This window comes from Magallana gigas, chromosome 3, assembly GCF_963853765.1.
Source record: "Magallana gigas chromosome 3, xbMagGiga1.1, whole genome shotgun sequence".
NCBI classification, from domain to species: Eukaryota; Metazoa; Mollusca; class Bivalvia; order Ostreida; family Ostreidae; genus Magallana; species Magallana gigas.
Genome location: NC_088855.1, coordinates 24,275,002 through 24,294,071, shown reverse-complemented (window position 1 = coordinate 24,294,071; position 19,070 = coordinate 24,275,002). Strand labels below are relative to the sequence as shown.

At 34.7% G+C, this 19,070-nt stretch overlaps 1 protein-coding gene across 2 annotated transcripts; it reads right to left on the bottom strand.

Annotated features, from left to right (window-relative positions):
• Positions 1-396: 396 nt before the first annotated feature.
• LOC105317472 (phosphorylase b kinase gamma catalytic chain, skeletal muscle/heart isoform) lies at positions 397-13,844 on the bottom strand. Of its 2 annotated transcripts, XM_011414117.4 has the most exons (11): positions 13,724-13,844; positions 10,484-10,648; positions 3,684-3,859; positions 3,521-3,575; positions 2,618-2,683; positions 2,449-2,521; positions 2,209-2,299; positions 1,803-2,047; positions 1,403-1,483; positions 1,157-1,198; positions 397-978 (listed from the first exon to the last, which is right to left on the bottom strand). In XM_011414117.4, exons 2-11 carry the CDS (start codon positions 10,576-10,578, stop codon positions 730-732), a joined length of 1,173 nt encoding a protein of 390 aa, XP_011412419.3. In that variant the 5' UTR covers positions 10,579-10,648; positions 13,724-13,844; the 3' UTR covers positions 397-729. The 2 variants fall into 2 exon arrangements, with proteins under 2 accessions (XP_011412419.3, XP_011412418.3); XM_011414116.4 differs by lacking the exons at positions 10,484-10,648; positions 13,724-13,844 and adding an exon at positions 8,172-8,712.
• Between the last annotated feature and the right edge of the window lie 5,226 nt (positions 13,845-19,070).

The window sequence follows — 19,070 nt, the reverse complement described above, 5'->3', positions numbered from 1 at the left end:
CTGAATCACATGAAACAATTTTCTTTACTGTATACAGGGTTATTTTTGCCCTTCAACATTTGCAAACGGTTTCGCTCCGTCTTAAATTCGCCAAGACATCCTTGTGTATTAAAGAGATAAAGTGGAACATTGGAATTCGCCCAGTCTTAAATTCACCCGCTGAAAACGAGGGTGAAAGGGGCGAAAATAAAAACGGGGGCGAATATTTCCCTGCATGTATACAGTACATGTATGTCTATTTAGTCCAATTAAAGAAATCGCTGCAGATATATAGACACATTTTATATATTGTAGCACCTTTTATATGTAATTCTGTGCCAAGTGTGAATAAGAAAACAAATGTTTAAAAGAAATCATTAAGAGAAACAACTTACAGACAAAACAAAACATAAAATTCAATTCCACAGTTTTAAAACACATAAATGCTATGAATGTGTGAATGAAAAACTTAAGTGACAATAATAAATTAGTTTGTAACTCCCTGTATTACAGGGAGACACAGTTAAAAAAATAAACCGGATAACAAACTCAAAAATCCTAAAATCTCAACAGAACAGCATCAAACTTGGCAAGCACGGAACCTTAAGCACACTGTAGATTTAGGAATCGTTCATCACTATACGCAACCTGGAGTCAAGTCTTTCCGTCTCAGCAATACAATATTTTGATCACATGATGCACACAGAGAATTTCACTAAAAGCACATGTATCTAGAGTGGGGACATATCATCAGGAATTATCAAACGAAACCTGATTGCGCCAGTCTTCTCTCTGAACGTGTTCAAACAATGCTGCACGGTTCTGGTTGTCTCCCTTCTTTACCCAGTGTCCGTACATTTTGAACGTGCAGCTGTCGATAAGTTTACGGAAGTTTTTGACACCATACGGATTAGTTTTTATAGTTTCTACCGGTATAGGAGGTGGATTGTAATAGAAAAACTTCAGTCTATGGAAAAATCTCACACAAATAACAAGGGCCTGGAAAAAATAGATATCAGAAAATTAAAATTAAATCCTATCAACAATACAGACATTTATAAACAATTTAAAAAGGATTATCTTGCACATAAATGTGACATTTTGAAAAATTTGATTAATTTATGCCACTAAATATATATATATATATATATTTATTAATCTCCAACTATAAACTTACCCTAAATGTCCTTCTTGGGTAAAATTGCTTTGGTGGCTTCAGCTAATAAATGAAAAAAAAAATTCAATAAAATTACCCATCATAAATTCAATTCATGCACATGGGGGAAAATGTATGAGAAATACAAGACACCATATAAAGAGGAATATGCATCAAATACTAGTTGAGAACAATGCAATTAAGATTTTTCCATCACCACTGATGAATATTTTCAATGATCAGTGTATGCATATGGATGAATTTTACCTCTCTCTTGAAGAAGGGTGACTCTAATGCCTGCTTTGCAGAGAGCCTCTCTTTTGGGTTAACCACCAGTAAGTTGGAAATCTACAATGTCATTTTTCAAGAAATAAGTTACTCCCCTTTGAAGATGAGTTCAGAGCTCCATTCACAATTGTAGCAGCTACAGTACCTAGCTGTATGTGGCCGCAATGATCTTGAATGATATATGTTAGCTTTGCAATTACACACATTAATTCATTTAGTGCATTCATTACTACCTATATATCTAACCTCGCAGCTAAGCTAGCTGATACGATCTTGAACATAGCCCAGCAATATTACGGTACTTTATTGTCAAAAGTATGTGTATACTACTTGTCACATAAAGAACTGCGCAATGAATTATTGTGTATATATATCATACCAGATCTTTAGCTGTTTGGCTGACATCGTCCCACTCGGGACTTCCAAATGTGTAGTTGGCCTGCATGATCATCCTCAGCATCTGCATCTGTTTGCGGTGCCAAAAAGGAGGAGCCCCACACAGCAAGGTATACATGATGACACCACATGCCCACATATCCACCTCCATGCGGTAGCCTGGAACGTTATCATACATAGAAACCGCCAACACTTCTGGAGCCAAATAGCCTGGTGTTCCACAAAGTTCTGCAAAATGATTATCAAGAACTTAGAGTTTATTTCTATCATTTGTAATACATGTACATGCACCAGATAATTATTTCACTACATAAAGGTGAAATAAATCACATATATATGTCCAGTACTTTTTAAGGTCTTGTATTATATGTAAGAAATAGGAATCTTACCTGTGAGTTCGTCATCTTCACCTAGTACTGTAGCAAAGCCAAAGTCTGAGACTTTGACATTCAGATTATCATCTAGTAGAATATTTTCTGGCTGGAGAAAAATATTTGAACATCAGTTGACAATGAGATTCAAATATGCAAAATGTCCGTTACCGTACTTAATAAAAACAAGAAATGTTTTTAAAAAAAACAAACCCAAAAAACGACTACCACAAAAGAAATAATTTAGAAAAAAAATACCTTTAAGTCCCTGTGCACTATATTTTTACTGTGTATAAACTCTACTGCTTCTATTAATTGCTTCATTATGATCCTGTTTAAAAAGAAAACAAATACATTACACAAATTTAAAATGATTATTAAACAGTACACACACGTCAACAAATTATCTTACAAATTGTGCACCTACCTTGTGCGTTTTTCTGACAGGGTCACCACCTGAGTGAGGTAATCAAACAGTTCTCCTTGCTTGCATCTACAAGAAGGACAGTAGAGGGTTTATTTTCCAATTAGTTACATGTACAAGTTGAACATACACATAATGGTTTGTTGCTACATAAAGAAAAGGCAGATCCAATCACAGACATTACCTCTGTAAGTCAGAGACCCCACTGTTAAATAAAGCTTCCAGTGCTCTATAGTTAAGGGTACTTCCAACACTAAATGCACTCTGTTCTAAACAAAGTTCCATTGCAATTCAAAGTTTGATACATCAAACACTGAAAGGACACCCTTAGTACTGCAGCAGCCAGACGGGTTAATACATTTATGAATAAACCCCAAACAATTGTATGGGTTATCTATAACAGCTTTTTAATTCCGAGGCCAGGGGCACTTGCTGTGATCAGTTGAAGTCTAGTGGACATGACATAACAGGTGATAATGCTACACAACATCTGGCAGGTGACCTGTTACAGGTAGGTATTTATAACACCTATCTATTGGTCAGCAATCAATAGTTATTGTCAATGTACAAGCTGCCATGCACAATTGAGATTTTTTTTTTAGATATGGCAATGAGACATTGCTTATGGTGACACAGAATTAATTCAGGACCTAACAATACAGTGTATAAATACATACACCTGTTCACACTGCACAGTGCTGCTCGGTCAATTCAGGAGATATTTAAGAGAAAGTATTTATAGTGACATGTCATGTAATTAGAGATCATTACCTATAATAATGGTTATAATTATTATCACACTGTGGGTTATATCACATAATAGGTATAATCCCAATGATAATTGTATGTAATTTCAGTAATCATGTTATATTACATTATTTCATTACAATAATGATAGTTACTTACAATTCAAAGACAAGAAATATAAATGTTGGTGTTTCAAACGAATCATGAAGTTCAACTGAAAAATAAAAAAAAACCATGAGTAAAAAATTATTTTTTTTAACAAATCAACTGTTTTGTAAATTCTATATAGCCATCGTTTGATAAATCTAAACCGTCTGCTTACTGATATTGTCATGGCCATTGCACATTTTGAGAATATTGATTTCTCTGACTGTGTCTCTCTTGGTGAGGTCTGCCTCATAGATGTCAGACTTTTCTCCGCTGATATCGATAATCTTTACTGCAAATTCCTGGCCTGTGTCCTTTTCTATACATCTTCTCACAATACTGCTTATTCCTCTGTAAATAAATTAATAAATATTTAAACAAGAGGCCAATTGGCCTTAACGGTCACCTGAGTAGCATATAACCCATACACAAACTTGTCGAGGGGTCTCATATATGCATTTAATTAATTAGATTTCATTCTGGAGTAGAAAAATTATAAATTTGTAATGACGACCACCTCCCTGCCTAAAATCTTTCAAAAAGAACTTTGAAACCTATAATTTTGGCAAAAAACTTAAAGATCTGGTCTACAAAATCATGAATTCAGTTTTCCTTTCAGGTGTGTGGGGGTAAAGAAGATAATTTTTAACATTATATGCATTAACACCTATACATCCATTTTGGCCCTGCCCTAGAGTCAAAACCCATGCTCCAGGGGACATGAAAATTACAATTTCAGTAGAGGACTTCAAGGTAAACATAATTATAAGTCAGTTTTTTATACAGATGTGTGAGAATAGAGAAGAAAATTTTTAAGCATTATATGCATTAACACTATATTGCCATATTGCCCCCCCCCCCATGTCCTCAACCCCTGACCCAGGGGCCATGAATTTTACAATTTAGGTAGAGGGCTTCATGGACATTTATATAATCTTGCATTTAGTTTTTAACAAATATATATGGTAGTCTAGAAGAAGATTTTCTAAGATTTAATACATTTTTACTATATGGCCATATTGGCCCCACCCTAGAGCCAGAACCCCTGACCCAGGGGTCATGAATTTCACTATTTTGGTAGAGGGCGTCATGGACATCATAACCATGCAACCAGTTTTTTTCTCACATGTGTGGGAGTAGAGAAGAAGATTTTTGAAAATTTGGATTTTTTTCTTATCTGGCCCTACATGTGGTGTGGTAGAGCCATATGAATTTCACAATTTAAATTCTTCTTACCATAGAGATGCCTCACACCAAAATTGGTAACAATCAGCCTTGTAGTTTTAAAGAAGTAGTTAAAAATGTAAATTGTTAACGGACGACGCACGACAACGGACGAAAACGGATAGCAATAGGTCTGCTTGAAATGCTTGTCCAACAAGTTGATAATGAAATAATTTCATGTGTATCTGTTTACAACCATTTACTTTCATAATTAATATTTACTAATTAACAATGATGGATAACAGGACAACATGTAAAAACAAACAGGAAAATCTCAGAATCTGTATCAATATACTTGCATTTATTCAGAACAAGAGAGTATAAAACTGATCAAAGGTGATCTTTAAAACTTTTATCATTTCCTCATAAAACTGATCAAAGGACTTTTTTAAAACTTTCATCTTTTTCCTCTATTTCGACAGTGATTGTTTATTGAAATGACCAAAATACATGTACAGTTTAACCATATTACTAAATGTATACATGCATGTACCGAGGAATATATTATATTTAACCATGAGCTATCCCTGATTACTGTGGTTTTAACATTCTCATTAGATAAACAGTAGATGGTTGACACATAGAGGATACAGAGATGTAAACAGGATGAGCTACTAGTAGCTAGGAGACCAACAGTAATAGGCATTTGTTGATGAATCACCAAAAAGATATAGCAATCATTTACTTTACATTAGTTAATCACCGTAATATATTAATTGATATAGCCATTACAGATCTAAATGCATACATATTTTTATGTACTGTGTACCGGTACTTGTACCATAGCTTGGCGAGTTTTCTATTGTTAAAAGTGTGGGTTATATGTACATACCCCACACTTTTTTTAACTCCGCCCACTATCTCGAGTAAAAACAACATCAACAAAGTTGTTTTTAGCGCGTCCATAATACTCCACAGTAAGAGGTTCCTCCAGATCAAATTGCCAAAAACTCAACACAGATAAATGACTCGACTAACTTAGTTCGTCGAATAAATCTCAATTTTAGCTCGAAACAAAACAATATTGGCAATGGCTTTGTCAGAAAGACTTTCTTAATATTCCTCTCCATGTGTGCGGACAAGTAGAGAAACGCATGTTAAATGAACTAGGGGTATCCTGTTTAAAGGTTTTATAGAAAGTCAATCACGTGATAGGAAAGCGTTTGAATAGAAAACTTGTTTTGTGGACAGAGTGAATAGCGGTAGCCAATCGAATTTGACATTAACCATTCACGGTTTCGTGACATACGTTTCTCAAATAATTTTTTTTGGTTTATTGATTGATTTTGTTCAAAGATATATGCACATGATTTTTCAGCTACTTTTAAAAAACATACATTGATACAGAGTATCAAATAAGATTTTGAAAAACTAATTACCTTCATCAATTTAAATTTAAGTTCAATTGTTTAAACAGAAGCATTTAGGGTTCGTACATATGAAATTGTGTTAAAAGATTTTATTCTTTGAAGCAAATATCGATACTATAAGTCGGAAAATGAATGAATATGAAATAAAAATATAACAATGAAATGTCGATCTATTCATTATAACTATGAATTTTTTTTTTAAAATGAAGAATAATTAATCTTTGTCGGGGATAGAAAGTCATTTTGGAAATTCACGAAGTACCTTGTACATATATAAAGGCCAGCGCATTGGGACCGTTTTGTTTAGAGGCAAGTGCACTCCCGATACTACTTTATAATAAGATATAATGAATAATCGTAAACTATGGTACAAGTAACTTACCCCATATAATATTGTTGATTATGTACAGATACCCAATGGGCATGGTCATAACGACACTCGGGAGCTACGCTCCCTCGTGTCATTATGAACACGCCCATCGGGTATCTGCACATAACCAACAATATTATATGGGGTAACTATAGCTGCAATAATGTAGCCCTCTCCGATTTTTTTAATCTGATGTTTACTGGAGAGGGCTACAATTCCACAGGATCTGCGTAATGGTGCAAAATTAATTTTTTAATGCGGCTGACTTCGGTTTGAAAAGATCGATTTTACATTTGACTTCCTTTAGATGAAACGATTTTTTAATTCAGGTTGAACAAATTAACCGTATATAAATCAAAACTAGATAAAACACATCAGCATGTTTACCAGTCGTCTTTTTCAGCAGCCATGACAGTTCTCGCGTGATTTTATGGGATGTACGCTTGGAGTTTTGATGGTCTTGATAACGCGAATGTCAGCATAAATAATCGATCTTGCCTCGTTATATCACTAAAACATCATTTATGGAAATGGTATATAATGGAAATTTCATATTTACCGCGTTAATTATGTTTAAATTAGGGGAATTCCTATATTCACTTCAAGATCCGCTCCTGAATTCTCATTGGCTGTCCCAAAATAAAACCGGTCAAGGTCAGTAAACATGGCGGACAAATTCAACTTTCGTTGTTGACATACACGAAAAATAACCGATATATGGACTATACTTGATATTTTTGGATAAATTCATGCCATAGACATCTACAACGTTTGAGTTCAGGTAAGAAATGCAAATGTTATTGTCATGTATAAACGATTTGAGACGAAATCGTTGCGGGAGTGAATCACTCCCGCACTTGCACCATTACGGAGATCCTATGGAGTTGTAGCCCTCTCCCAAAAAAAAAAAAAAAAAAAAAAAAAATCGGGGGAGGGCTACATTATTGCAGCTAGGGTAACTACTACATGAAATATACTTAATTTCAAAATTATTTTTGAGTGAGTCGTGGAGAAAAGTTTGTTATTATCAATTCCACACATTTATTTTTCTACCTACGTCATCTGATTTCCCATGAAAAAAAAAACAACAAATATGTTTACATGATCATATTGCCTTCCAAACGCAATATTAGAATAATGACGTTTCTGCAAACTTTATGAACATCATATGAAACTATTGTAGACACATTTCAAATTGAGGAGAACCTGTACCTTATATAACCTTTATACAATGTTATATCACTGCTAGCTAGGAGACGCGTGCTTGACCTAAATTCTGTGACCTACCTTTGCGAACGTTACACTTGAGTGCCAACAAGAATCTGAACTTTTTTGCACACTTTGTTTGGGTCGATCATTAACAATATTTAAGAGGTATATTCCAGAAAAAGTATTCAAGTTCAGACATCTCAAATTTCATACTAAAAACTAAGCTATACAATTAACTTTCAGTAGCCCTGATAGAACTTCTTGATAAGGTGTAAACCAGAAATAACTTGATTTTACTTCTACTTATGAAAACCAACCAGAAGACATTTTTTAATCTAAAATGATTCAATTTTCACAAATACAGATCTTAAATTATGGCATGCCCCCATGGATATCCAATTCTATTCAAAGATTTTTAATTTCAAACAACTTTGATTTATTTGGAGTGTGTAAATTAAGCAAGTCAATATTCAACAAACATACGACTTACATGCCACAGATTTCACATAGAGTATATGGAGCTCTTTCACATTCCTGAGCATACTTTGTATATCCATGACTATTGTCCTTCAGAATGTAATCGATTTGTGTTTGGTCAAATTTTCCCCTCTTAATGAACGACATTAATGATGAGTGTGTAGAGGACACATTACGCTGCCTGGTCTCCACACGGTGGTCCAATTCCTTGTGATCAGAGGGCCTCTTTGTTTCCGGACTACCCTGAGACCCGTGCTGCCTCAGCCCCTCGCTGGCTGGGTGGCACCCCCCACACACATGATGTACGGGCTGTAACAGTTTATCCTCCTGTCTCCGTAAACCAGATGTCAATTGCTTGATGATCTTCTCATCACCGGATAGACAGTTTCCTTTCCCCATACTGCACCAAGTTGTGCCCTTAACATGGACAACCATCACACAATCACTATTCGATCTCCTTACAAAGCACTATTATGGATGGAAAAGACCCTTCTTTAAGAAAAACGTCACCCCTATCCCATGGTTGCAGTTTCATATGAGATAGGAAAACTAGATCAATCCTGCTTGAATATTTACACTCACCGATACCAGGGTCTATATTTAGAAGCCCTAGTTTCCCAGCACATGTACTGCCATGTGCTGGTACTGCTGTGAGGCTCTTAACCAGGAGAAATCCTACAAATTACATAACTTTACCTAACTAGTTAAACTAAAGTTTAAATACTGTCAAAGCAGCATTTTTGTATGAACCTTTTATATAAATTGCTATTCATGGTAAACATATTTATGTAAAAATTTGTGCCTCAGTCTGCACATGGAAATACTGACAAATTTTAAATTCTGCAGAACCTCACAACTATATGAATTCTCATGGTGACCCATTTACCTTAGATCAACCCAGACATGCAAGTAGCTTATAAGTTCATATGACATAATAATCTTCCTCATACATGACCGAGTAATTCAGTTATTCGTGGTATCAGACGCAAAAAAACAAAAAAATAAATAATTCTTGCAATGTATTTCTTTTGCAATTGAAAAATATTTCTCTTTGTTATACTCTTGCATCTTAATTATTCTATATACACTTGTAAATATAATTCCTCAATGTATAGTTCTTACAGAAAGTCCAACAGACAATGTTACAATTCAGTTTGATGTTGACCGGTCTGCCGATAATACCAAATGAATACTGTTATTGACTGACCAATTAAGCTCATCATTTGTTGGACCTGAGCACAGAAATCTTGTCCCCAGTCTCTGGAAAATGTTTCTGTCCTCTGGCCCAACAATTACATGTTGCCCTAATACACAGGTCAATGACCGTAAACTAGCTATCATAATTTACATAAGCTACTGACTGAATCTTGGGACATTGTTATCAAAGTTTATAGTTGAATGTAACCGTAAATGCATGTACATGTTACATCTGATCTCAAATGTATCCAGCTTGTAAAAAAAAAAAAAATAAACAGATTAATCTTCACTTTTTTTCCTGGTTTATTTTTCTTTACAGTTTTAAAGTTGATAAGCAAACAATTGCCAAATTTTCTCTGAGTATGAAATTTATTTTTCCACGTAAATTATCTCAGGTTATTGAAGAAGTTGAACTCCTATAACAAGAACAAAGAAACAACTGATCCAAGTAGGACTGATATGAACTTATCACCTCTTGATATATGATTCACCCAGTGAAATGACAAAAACAAAACAACCCAACAGCACAATAACAATAACAACTGACTGAATTAAGCACAGTAAATATAAAGACTGATATCACTCCACAGATTTAGACGCCTCTATATGTAGAAATGACTCACTGGTCATTGTTCTAGCTTGTTTGTACTTATTACACATGTATATACATAATCAAGTCAAGTACAAGCTGATCACTGTTTTTCTTCCTTTTTTGATGTAGCAGACGTCAATATAAACTCATAATATTCAGTCAAATATTTTTTACATACAGAGTCATTTTCATATCAATATAAATGGCAGTCTATTTTACAGTAACTGTTGTTATATAGTTAGTATCAACAGAGTAGATATTCTGATGAGTTATGAAAATATTGTAAAAAAAAAAAAATAAAAACATTGCCAATCTGTTTTATTTTCTGACAGAAAAATTATTCAAATTAAAAACACTACTTGTAAAATTCTGGACAGGTATTGTGTGCAATTGTGATACCTACATTTCAATTTAACAGCTATTTGGTCACCCAACTCTCTGAGTGCATTCTGGTTTTGATGACAGTTATGCATCTAACAATGTTAGAAAGAGAGGGGGGAGTGGGTGTAAGTGGGGTGTAAAACAATTCTCCTCACCTCCCTAGAGCTTCCTTGGGCTCATATTTAGCATAGAATTCTTTGGCAGCATCCCTGGATGGTAGATCAGCATCCACCATATCATCTTTGGCCATTTTCCCGGACTAAGAGGATGCATCAATATCACAGCACATTATTCCCTTGGGAACTAAAGAATGGGCACAACTGAAACATCAAGAGTTTGTTACAGTATCAAATTTGGATTTTTTGATAAAGAAACAGAACCTGCAAGGATAACATGTAACAGTAGTTGTGGACATGTCAGCTGTACTTGGTTAGAGTTTTGAATAACTGACTTGTTTTTCATTTCAATACATCCTTAACTGAATAAAGCCTATACGTTGTGTATTGATTCAGTGGGCGATGGCATTCCTTTCAGTTCTTCTGCCCACGCCACAGCAAAATCAGACAGACACATCATCTGTTTGTCATTACACAAACATACATTGATATTCTGAATATTTCTGAAGATTTGATAAAGAAAAATCTTCAATCTGAAGGGTTTTTTTAGAACAAATTATTAATAATACAAAAATTGCCATATCAATATGGCACAATTAACAGAAACTTGGTATTCAATGATAAATATTAATATGTGTACCTGATATTAATAAGTGTACCTTATATTCAACCACCCAAAGTACTAATACACCCCTTCAATGTCATAAGTATCACTGTGACTAATAGAAGAGCTAGGTAAGTGTGTCAGGGTTGCCTTGTAGACTTTCTAGCATTCTGACATCAATCTCACCCAGTAGATGCAGATTTCATCAAAATATATACAGTAGCTATATACACTAGCTACTTTTACACTTGCTATTCAGCATCAGTTAGTTGAGTTTCCTGCACCAGTTACATGTATGTCCAATATAATGCAATTTATTTCAATATATTAACATTCTTATATGAACCTATAGGATAGCGAAAACGTTCAATTCTGTATGAACTTTTTCATGACATCACAGAGCACATGCTTATTGCTTGTAGCTTGAATTATTGTTAACATAAAATCTTGGTAATTTTAACAATTCTAAACGATTTTCCTTTTTTTTTTTCAAATGTAAATATAAGTAATAAACAGCAATGTTAAAAGGTTCACCAGGATATGAACTTGGTTGGTACGTGATCAAATCTTCTGAGAAGCCATTTGGGCTTCACAGGATTTGATCATGTGACCAACCAAGTTCATATCCTTGTGAACTTTTTAACTTGTTGTTTGTTTTCTTAAGTAACCGTACACAGTAAGCATTTAGAAAATTGAGTTTCTTACAACCTGTAAAAGGTAAATTTTTGTACCGGTATAACTTAATGTTCCTGTAATATTGGATTAATCGGAAACTTTTGAGATAGTATACATGGATCAATCTGCATAACACAGAGTTGTTTTTTTTTAATTGACGTTATTTATCAAATTCATGAGAAGATGACAGGAAATGTTTCTGACTAACTTCTATGAAAATATGAAAATTGTGCCTTTATTCTACCTTTTAACCCCCTCCCCTTTCCCAATAAACATTCAGATTATGAAATATTTTTGTTCATTTTGTACAATATTTTGTAAGGTAAAATACAAAATGAAGCCAAAGGAGAATAAACTGCTTTTACATGCCAGATACCAGGAATGTCTAGACCAGACATGCAAATTTTTCACATACTTTCAGGTCATTTCTTATAGCAGCATTGTTCTGTTTGGCAGATTGGATTTAAACACACTGGGTGAATGTAAACACAACTAAGCTTTACTGCCAAGTCTTTGGCATGCTGTACATGTATATCATCATTTAGTAATGTCTGGCACATGCAGAAAAAAAATGTTTACCACTTTTGAAATTATTATATATGTGAAATCAAACAAAAGGGTAGATTTTTTAAATGTAAAATGTTAATGTCACCTAGCTAAGAAAAATTACTGCCACTCATTCTATTTTTTAAAATTGGCAAAAGAGTAGGGCTGATCGAATCAATACATGTACAGTGTACTAGCTGGTACATGATGGTCAAGTGATATATAATACAGTATTTACAGTTTTGTTGATACACCAACATTAAGTCGATTTTGAAATTTGTGCTTTTAAATTCAAGAGAGAAGTTACCAATTACGAAAGTCTGGGATATTTAAGAGAACAAGCTTAAGTTTTCAGAATGTAATTAATGTTTTGAAAATATTGCAAGTCCCGTCAAGCAACAAATACATGTACACGTATGATGGTTCATCATTCCATCTAGCTTAAATGGCGTCAAAAAATTATCACCAAACATCCTATGAAAATGCTGGAAATGTAAAAATCAAAACTTCATATACTGGTCCTGAAAATGTGGTAAATGTCCCTGTATTTCTGAAAATACCCAACAGGCAACTAAATTGTAAATCAAACATATTGGATATCACATCTGTACATTGTATCTTAATTATCATATTGGAAATGACCAATACATGCCCATGCAAAAGAGACAAATATGATGGGCATCACAAGCCCTGTCAGAGATACACATACACATTTCCTGTCTTTTTCCTGTCACTTCACAAATGCATTATACAGTAATATTAACATTTTCCAGTGTCTTTGTCTGTGATAACATAACAAATCAATTTTGTAACATATAGTTGAATACATTTCATCAATGAGTATTTTAACATTTAATCATACCGTAGATGTACAATTGCTGAAAATAATATAAGTAATAAAAAATCATTCTTAGAATATAATAAAATGATTTATCGGATTTGATCACCATTGACATATTTGATCACCTCATAATACCAAAAGATATTCTTTGCTGTTTGACCTTTAAATTCACAATTTATCTGTGATGTTACAAACTGACTCGTGGTAAAAATACTATATGGTGTGAATCTAAAAAGAATGAAATCACATAGAATCCAAATTTTGCTTAAAAATGTTAATTAAAAAAAAATTCATGTATGATCGACTGCATTTTAGTAACATAATTTAACATGCGATTTATAGAGAGATGATCAGGTTGTGGTATGCTGTTTGGCTACATTTCGACAATGTTTGATAAAACATCAGATAAAAATATAAGACATGTTAAAGAATACACCATTCCTGTTCGATTTTTCTTTTACAGCCAAGGCATAAACTCATAAAACATGTATGATGACTGATGTTATATAAATTATCTTTACATCTTTTGCAAAAGAAAAACTACCAGCTTTGAAAACACACATGTTTACTAGCATATAAGACAAATACTAAAATATCCTTGAATTCTACCTACTTTCGTGGCGTTCCGTATAAATTCAAGCACTAGATTCATTATTTTATGGTTAGAATTTGTGTTTTCATTTCCATTTTGAGTCGTCATGCGCATTGAGTTCGGATTATTTAGAAGAATCCCGAGCCCGATTGAGAGAGAGAGAGAGAGAGAGAGAGAGAGAGAGTCTCATGGAGCATGTTCGTTGTAGAACACGTTAATATTGAATTATCTTTGGTTTAACGTGGTCTTCGTGCTGAATATAATGCAAATATTTCAATTAGTGATTTTTCAAAAACACAATCATCATGTATATATGCACATATGCTGAAAAATCGACACCATATGAAATGGTTATATGGGTGGCCTAGTGGTAACGTGTAGGCGGTTTTGGTTTTGCGGTCGCTGGATCGATTTCATAATGTAGGGGAAAAAATGTTTAATTTCATACTAATTTTTTTCATACTAATTGTTAGACCATAATTAATCACCTAATTGTCTACGAACTTTTCCGATTTTTTTCCCGATTACGACAAAGAGCACACGACGGGTGTGACCGGTCAGCAGAGGATGCTTGCTCCTCCTAGGCACCTGATTATTTGGAGGTCCGTGTTTCTCTGCTTTGAATTTGTATTTCGTTTAATGGATTTTTGAGATGGTTCACGGTTTGTTATTGTCATTTTTTCATATCCACTCTAGGCATAATATTAAGAATAGACAGTTTAAATTACATATATCTAATCTGTTGGATTTCCCCCTTCAAGTTCTCATGTTTTATTCTGAGTATGACAGGCACGTAGCATCAGGAATTCTATTTATTCAATCTAGATGCAGGTTTCCTGAATTTTATCTGTATCTATTTTAATTTTTAAGTAACATGTACTTTCCGTTCAAACACGAGTGAAGTCGAAACAATGGGAAAAGGCTCTATACCTCTTTAGACCACTTTATTGATATCAATAAAATATGTTTTTGACTTTCCTTCCTCTTCAAACAAAATTAAAATACATGTATGAAGGTGCCGAATTTGTTTGTGCACCTCTACAGCACGTTTAATTCAACAACCTGTCACTATAATACATTTTCACGGATTTTAACACTGAAAACATATTTTGACACGTTTGAGTCATAATTCTTCTTTTATTAAAAACGGTTAAATTTTACAACTCATTAGCATGCATTAAAATTGTTTCGTCACAACATTCCACTTAATACATGTAATTCCTACGTACGTCATTAAGCCATATTAAGCCACAAGTTACAATGTATAACTTTTTGTATAGATACGGATTTTTTTTTACAAACAGCAGTCACATGTACATGTACACCAATGGATTAATTATAATTATTTATCAGTGTATTATATCAAAAAAAGACATAAAAAAGATGGGTGGATATACATTGGAATATGGAAATTAGTATTTCTGTAAATCTTAAACAACAAATTTGAAAAATAAAATGTTTTGGGGGTTTTTTTTGTTTTTTTTTTGGGGGTTTTTTTTTGGGGGGGGGGGGGGTACGATTCCAACATAGCTAATCAACCGATTAAGCACTTAGAATTTGATACAATGTATTTCAACGATACTTTTATTTCACTTTGGTGACTTTGTGTTCACTTTTGAAAAGAAGCGATAAGAAAAAATACTTAACTTAACTGATTTCACCATCATAAAATTCATGTATTTTATCAACAATGGGAGAAGAGTTATCCATCTTGTAATGTGTAACAAGCGATTTTTGTTCAGATCGACAAAATGTAAAATAGATAAAATTAATTTTTATTCATGTTAAATTTTCCTCGGTTGAATAACTAAGCTCGATTATTTTCAAAATTTTCAAAATTCCCCGGAGTTAGTTTTTTTTTACTCGGGTCTATTAATGGAAAACCTTTTATATTCATGACATTCATTTTGAATCAAATTTAGGCATACGATATTTTTTTGGATTTTGATTTTAACCCGTAAGCGCTACAGATTTTTAACGAAAAAGAGATTGCCCACTAGATAAGGTACATGGTTGAAGTTCAGTTCAGTTTATTCGCTCAAACCAAAGAATTTGGTATTAGAGGAACATAAATATAGAATACACAAAAATACAAATCGTCGGAGGAATTCTTACAGGTACATTTTCATACAGGAAAAAGATATGAATGAAAAAGGACAAATTATAGAATCAATACTTATGTAAGACTACATATGGTATAAAGGATCAAAATAGGAAAACAACTAAGGGGAACTGACAGATATAGAAAATATTTGAAATAAATACACGTACACACAATTTTCTTAGAGATTTAAATAGAATTATAATTAGTCATGATTTCAAAGAACTTGAAAAAATTTGGTCTTTTCCAATATTTTGTGTTTATATATTTTTTTATTATTTTTTCCAGGGCCGAACATTCTAAAATAAAATGAAATTCATCCCAATGAGACCTTTATAACACATTAAACATAAAGATCGCTACTCGCTAGCCTAGAACACATGATTAGTGAACACTATTCGCTAAGCTAGGGACACCCCGATTGGTGAATATTGCTCACTAGGCTAGAGAGACTCCTCATCTGTGGACACGACTCAATAGGCTAAAGGCATTAAGTCAGTGAACACTTTCACTGAGCTTTGAACACCAGTCGATGAACACTACTCACTAGACTATGGACACCCCGATCTGTGAACACTTCTCACTAGGCTAGGGACACCAAATTTGTGAACACTACTTACTAGGCTATGAACATCCAATCTGTGAACACTACTTACTAGGCTATGGACACCCAATCTGTGAACACTACTCACTAGGCTATGGACACCCAATCTGTGAACACTACTCACTAGGCTAGGGACAACCAAACTGTAAACACTGCTTGCTAGACTAGGAACACTTAATCTGTGAACACTACGTACTAGGCTATGGACACCCCGATCAGTGAACACTACCCACTAGGCTAGGGACACACAATCTGTGAACACTACTCACTAGACTAGGGACACCCAATCGGTGAACACTACCCACTAGGCTTGGGACACACAATCTGTGAACTCTTCTTACAAGGCTCGGACACCTAACCAGTGAACACTACACACTAGGCTATGGACACCTAATCTGTAAACACTACACACTGGGCTATGGATACCCAATCCGTGAACACTACTCACTAGGCTAGGGATACCCAATCTGTGAACACTACTCACTAGGCTAGGGAACCTAATCTGTAAACACTACACACTGGGCTATGGATACCAAATCCGTGAACATTACTCACTAAGCTAGGGACACCCCGATCAGTGAACACTTCTCACTAGACTAGGAAAACCTAATCTGTGAACACTACTCACTAGGCTAGGGACACCCAATCTGTGAACACTACTCACTAGGCTATGGACACCCAATCTGTGAACAGAATGCACTAGGCTATGGACACCCAATCTGTGAACACTACTCACTAGGCTAGGGACACGGCGATCAGTGAACACTTCTCACTAGGCTAGGGACACCCAATCTTTGAACACTTCTCACTAGGCTAGAGACATCGAGATCAGTGAACACTTCTCACTAGGCTAGGGACACCCAATCTGTGAACACTACGCACTAGGCTAGGGACACCCAATCTGTGAACACTGCTTGCTAAGATAGGGACACTTAATCTGTGAACACTACATATTAGGCTATGGACACCCTGATCAGTGAACAATAATCACTTCTTTCAAGGCTCGGACACCCAATCTGTGAACACTACTTACTAGGCTATGGACACCCAATCTGTGAAAACTACCTACTTGGCTTTGGACACCCAGTCTGTGAACACTACTCACTAGGCTAGGGACACCAAATCTGTGAACACTACTCACTAGGCTAGGGACACCCAATCTGTGAACACTACCCACTAGGCTAGGGACACCCAATCTGTGAACACTACTCACTAGGCTAGGGACACCCAATCGGTGAACACTACGCACTAGGCTAGGGACACCTAATCTGTAAACACTGCTGGCTAGGCTAGGGATACCCAATCTGTAAACACTGCTTGCTAGGCTAGGGACACCCAATCTGTGAACACTACGTACTAGGCTAGGGACACCCCGATCAGTGAACACTAATCACTAGGCTATGGACACCAAATCTGTGAACACTTCTTTCAAGGCTCGGACACCCAATCTGTGAATCCTACTTACTAGGCTATGGACACCCAATCTGTGAACACTACCCACTAGGCTTGGGACACACAATCTGTGAACACTTCTTACAAGGCTTTGTAAACCCAATCTGTGAACACTACACACTGGCTATGGATACCTAATCTGTAAACACTGCTTCTTAGGCTACGCACTAGGCTATGGACACCTCGATAAGTGAACACTATTTTCAGGGCTAGGGACACTGATCGGTATACTTTTGTTCTTGCAAAACCGGCAGATTTCGGCATCCAGGCTACCATTAACCACTACCCATAAAGGGACATCTTGACAACATTTTTGATCCACTCCACTCCCCCGTTTGAAGGGAAAGGTTTGGACCAAAATCTCTCAGCCATAGCAAAGATATCCCTACAAATTATTTGTCCAATCAAACGCACATACTAGTATCATCTCTCTGACATCTCAGGATTGGTTTTAAACTTTTGCATATCAATCTGTCATTATAAAGCAAGTCGTCTTAGTTTATGATATTCACAAGACATCTGTGAATTCAGTTACTGATGTGTCTTTATATGCAGAAAGTCGAAAATTCTTTATAAAGTATTTAAGGTCTTTCGTTCAAACGTAAGACCTAATGTTTTTATACTGCTTTTTTTTCCGTAAAATTTTGTCCTCGCGAATTTTAAAAACCATCCATGCAATTTCTTGAATTGTTTTCAAAGATAATTTTAAATGGTTTGGATATTATATGGGTTTTTTTTTAACATAATGATGACGTCATATTCGGTATTGATTTATCGAAGAATAAATTGACAAATGTTGTGCAGCTACAAGTAACTTTTCAAAAACTATTCATGATACAAACGTGAAATTTTCAGGATTGATAGACGACAAATTGAAGTTATTTTAAACAAAAAAAAATTATTTTGAATAATATAAAGTTATTTTAAACAAAATAAAGTTATTTTAAACAAAATGTTATATTTATACGCCAATGGTGCAAACCGGTGTAACTTGCTAAGGCGCAAAAATTGAGAACGACAAATTTGACAAAATGTTCACACGTTTTTATTCATATCTTCCTGTGGAATAATATGTGAAAACATATAGAACAAAAGTTGTGCAAAATTACAAGACCTTTTCAATATTGCAAAAATTTAGGGGCCATCTTCTATATATCCCTATAGGACCTATAGGACCAATATAGGCCTAAATGACTATTCTTGATATCTGA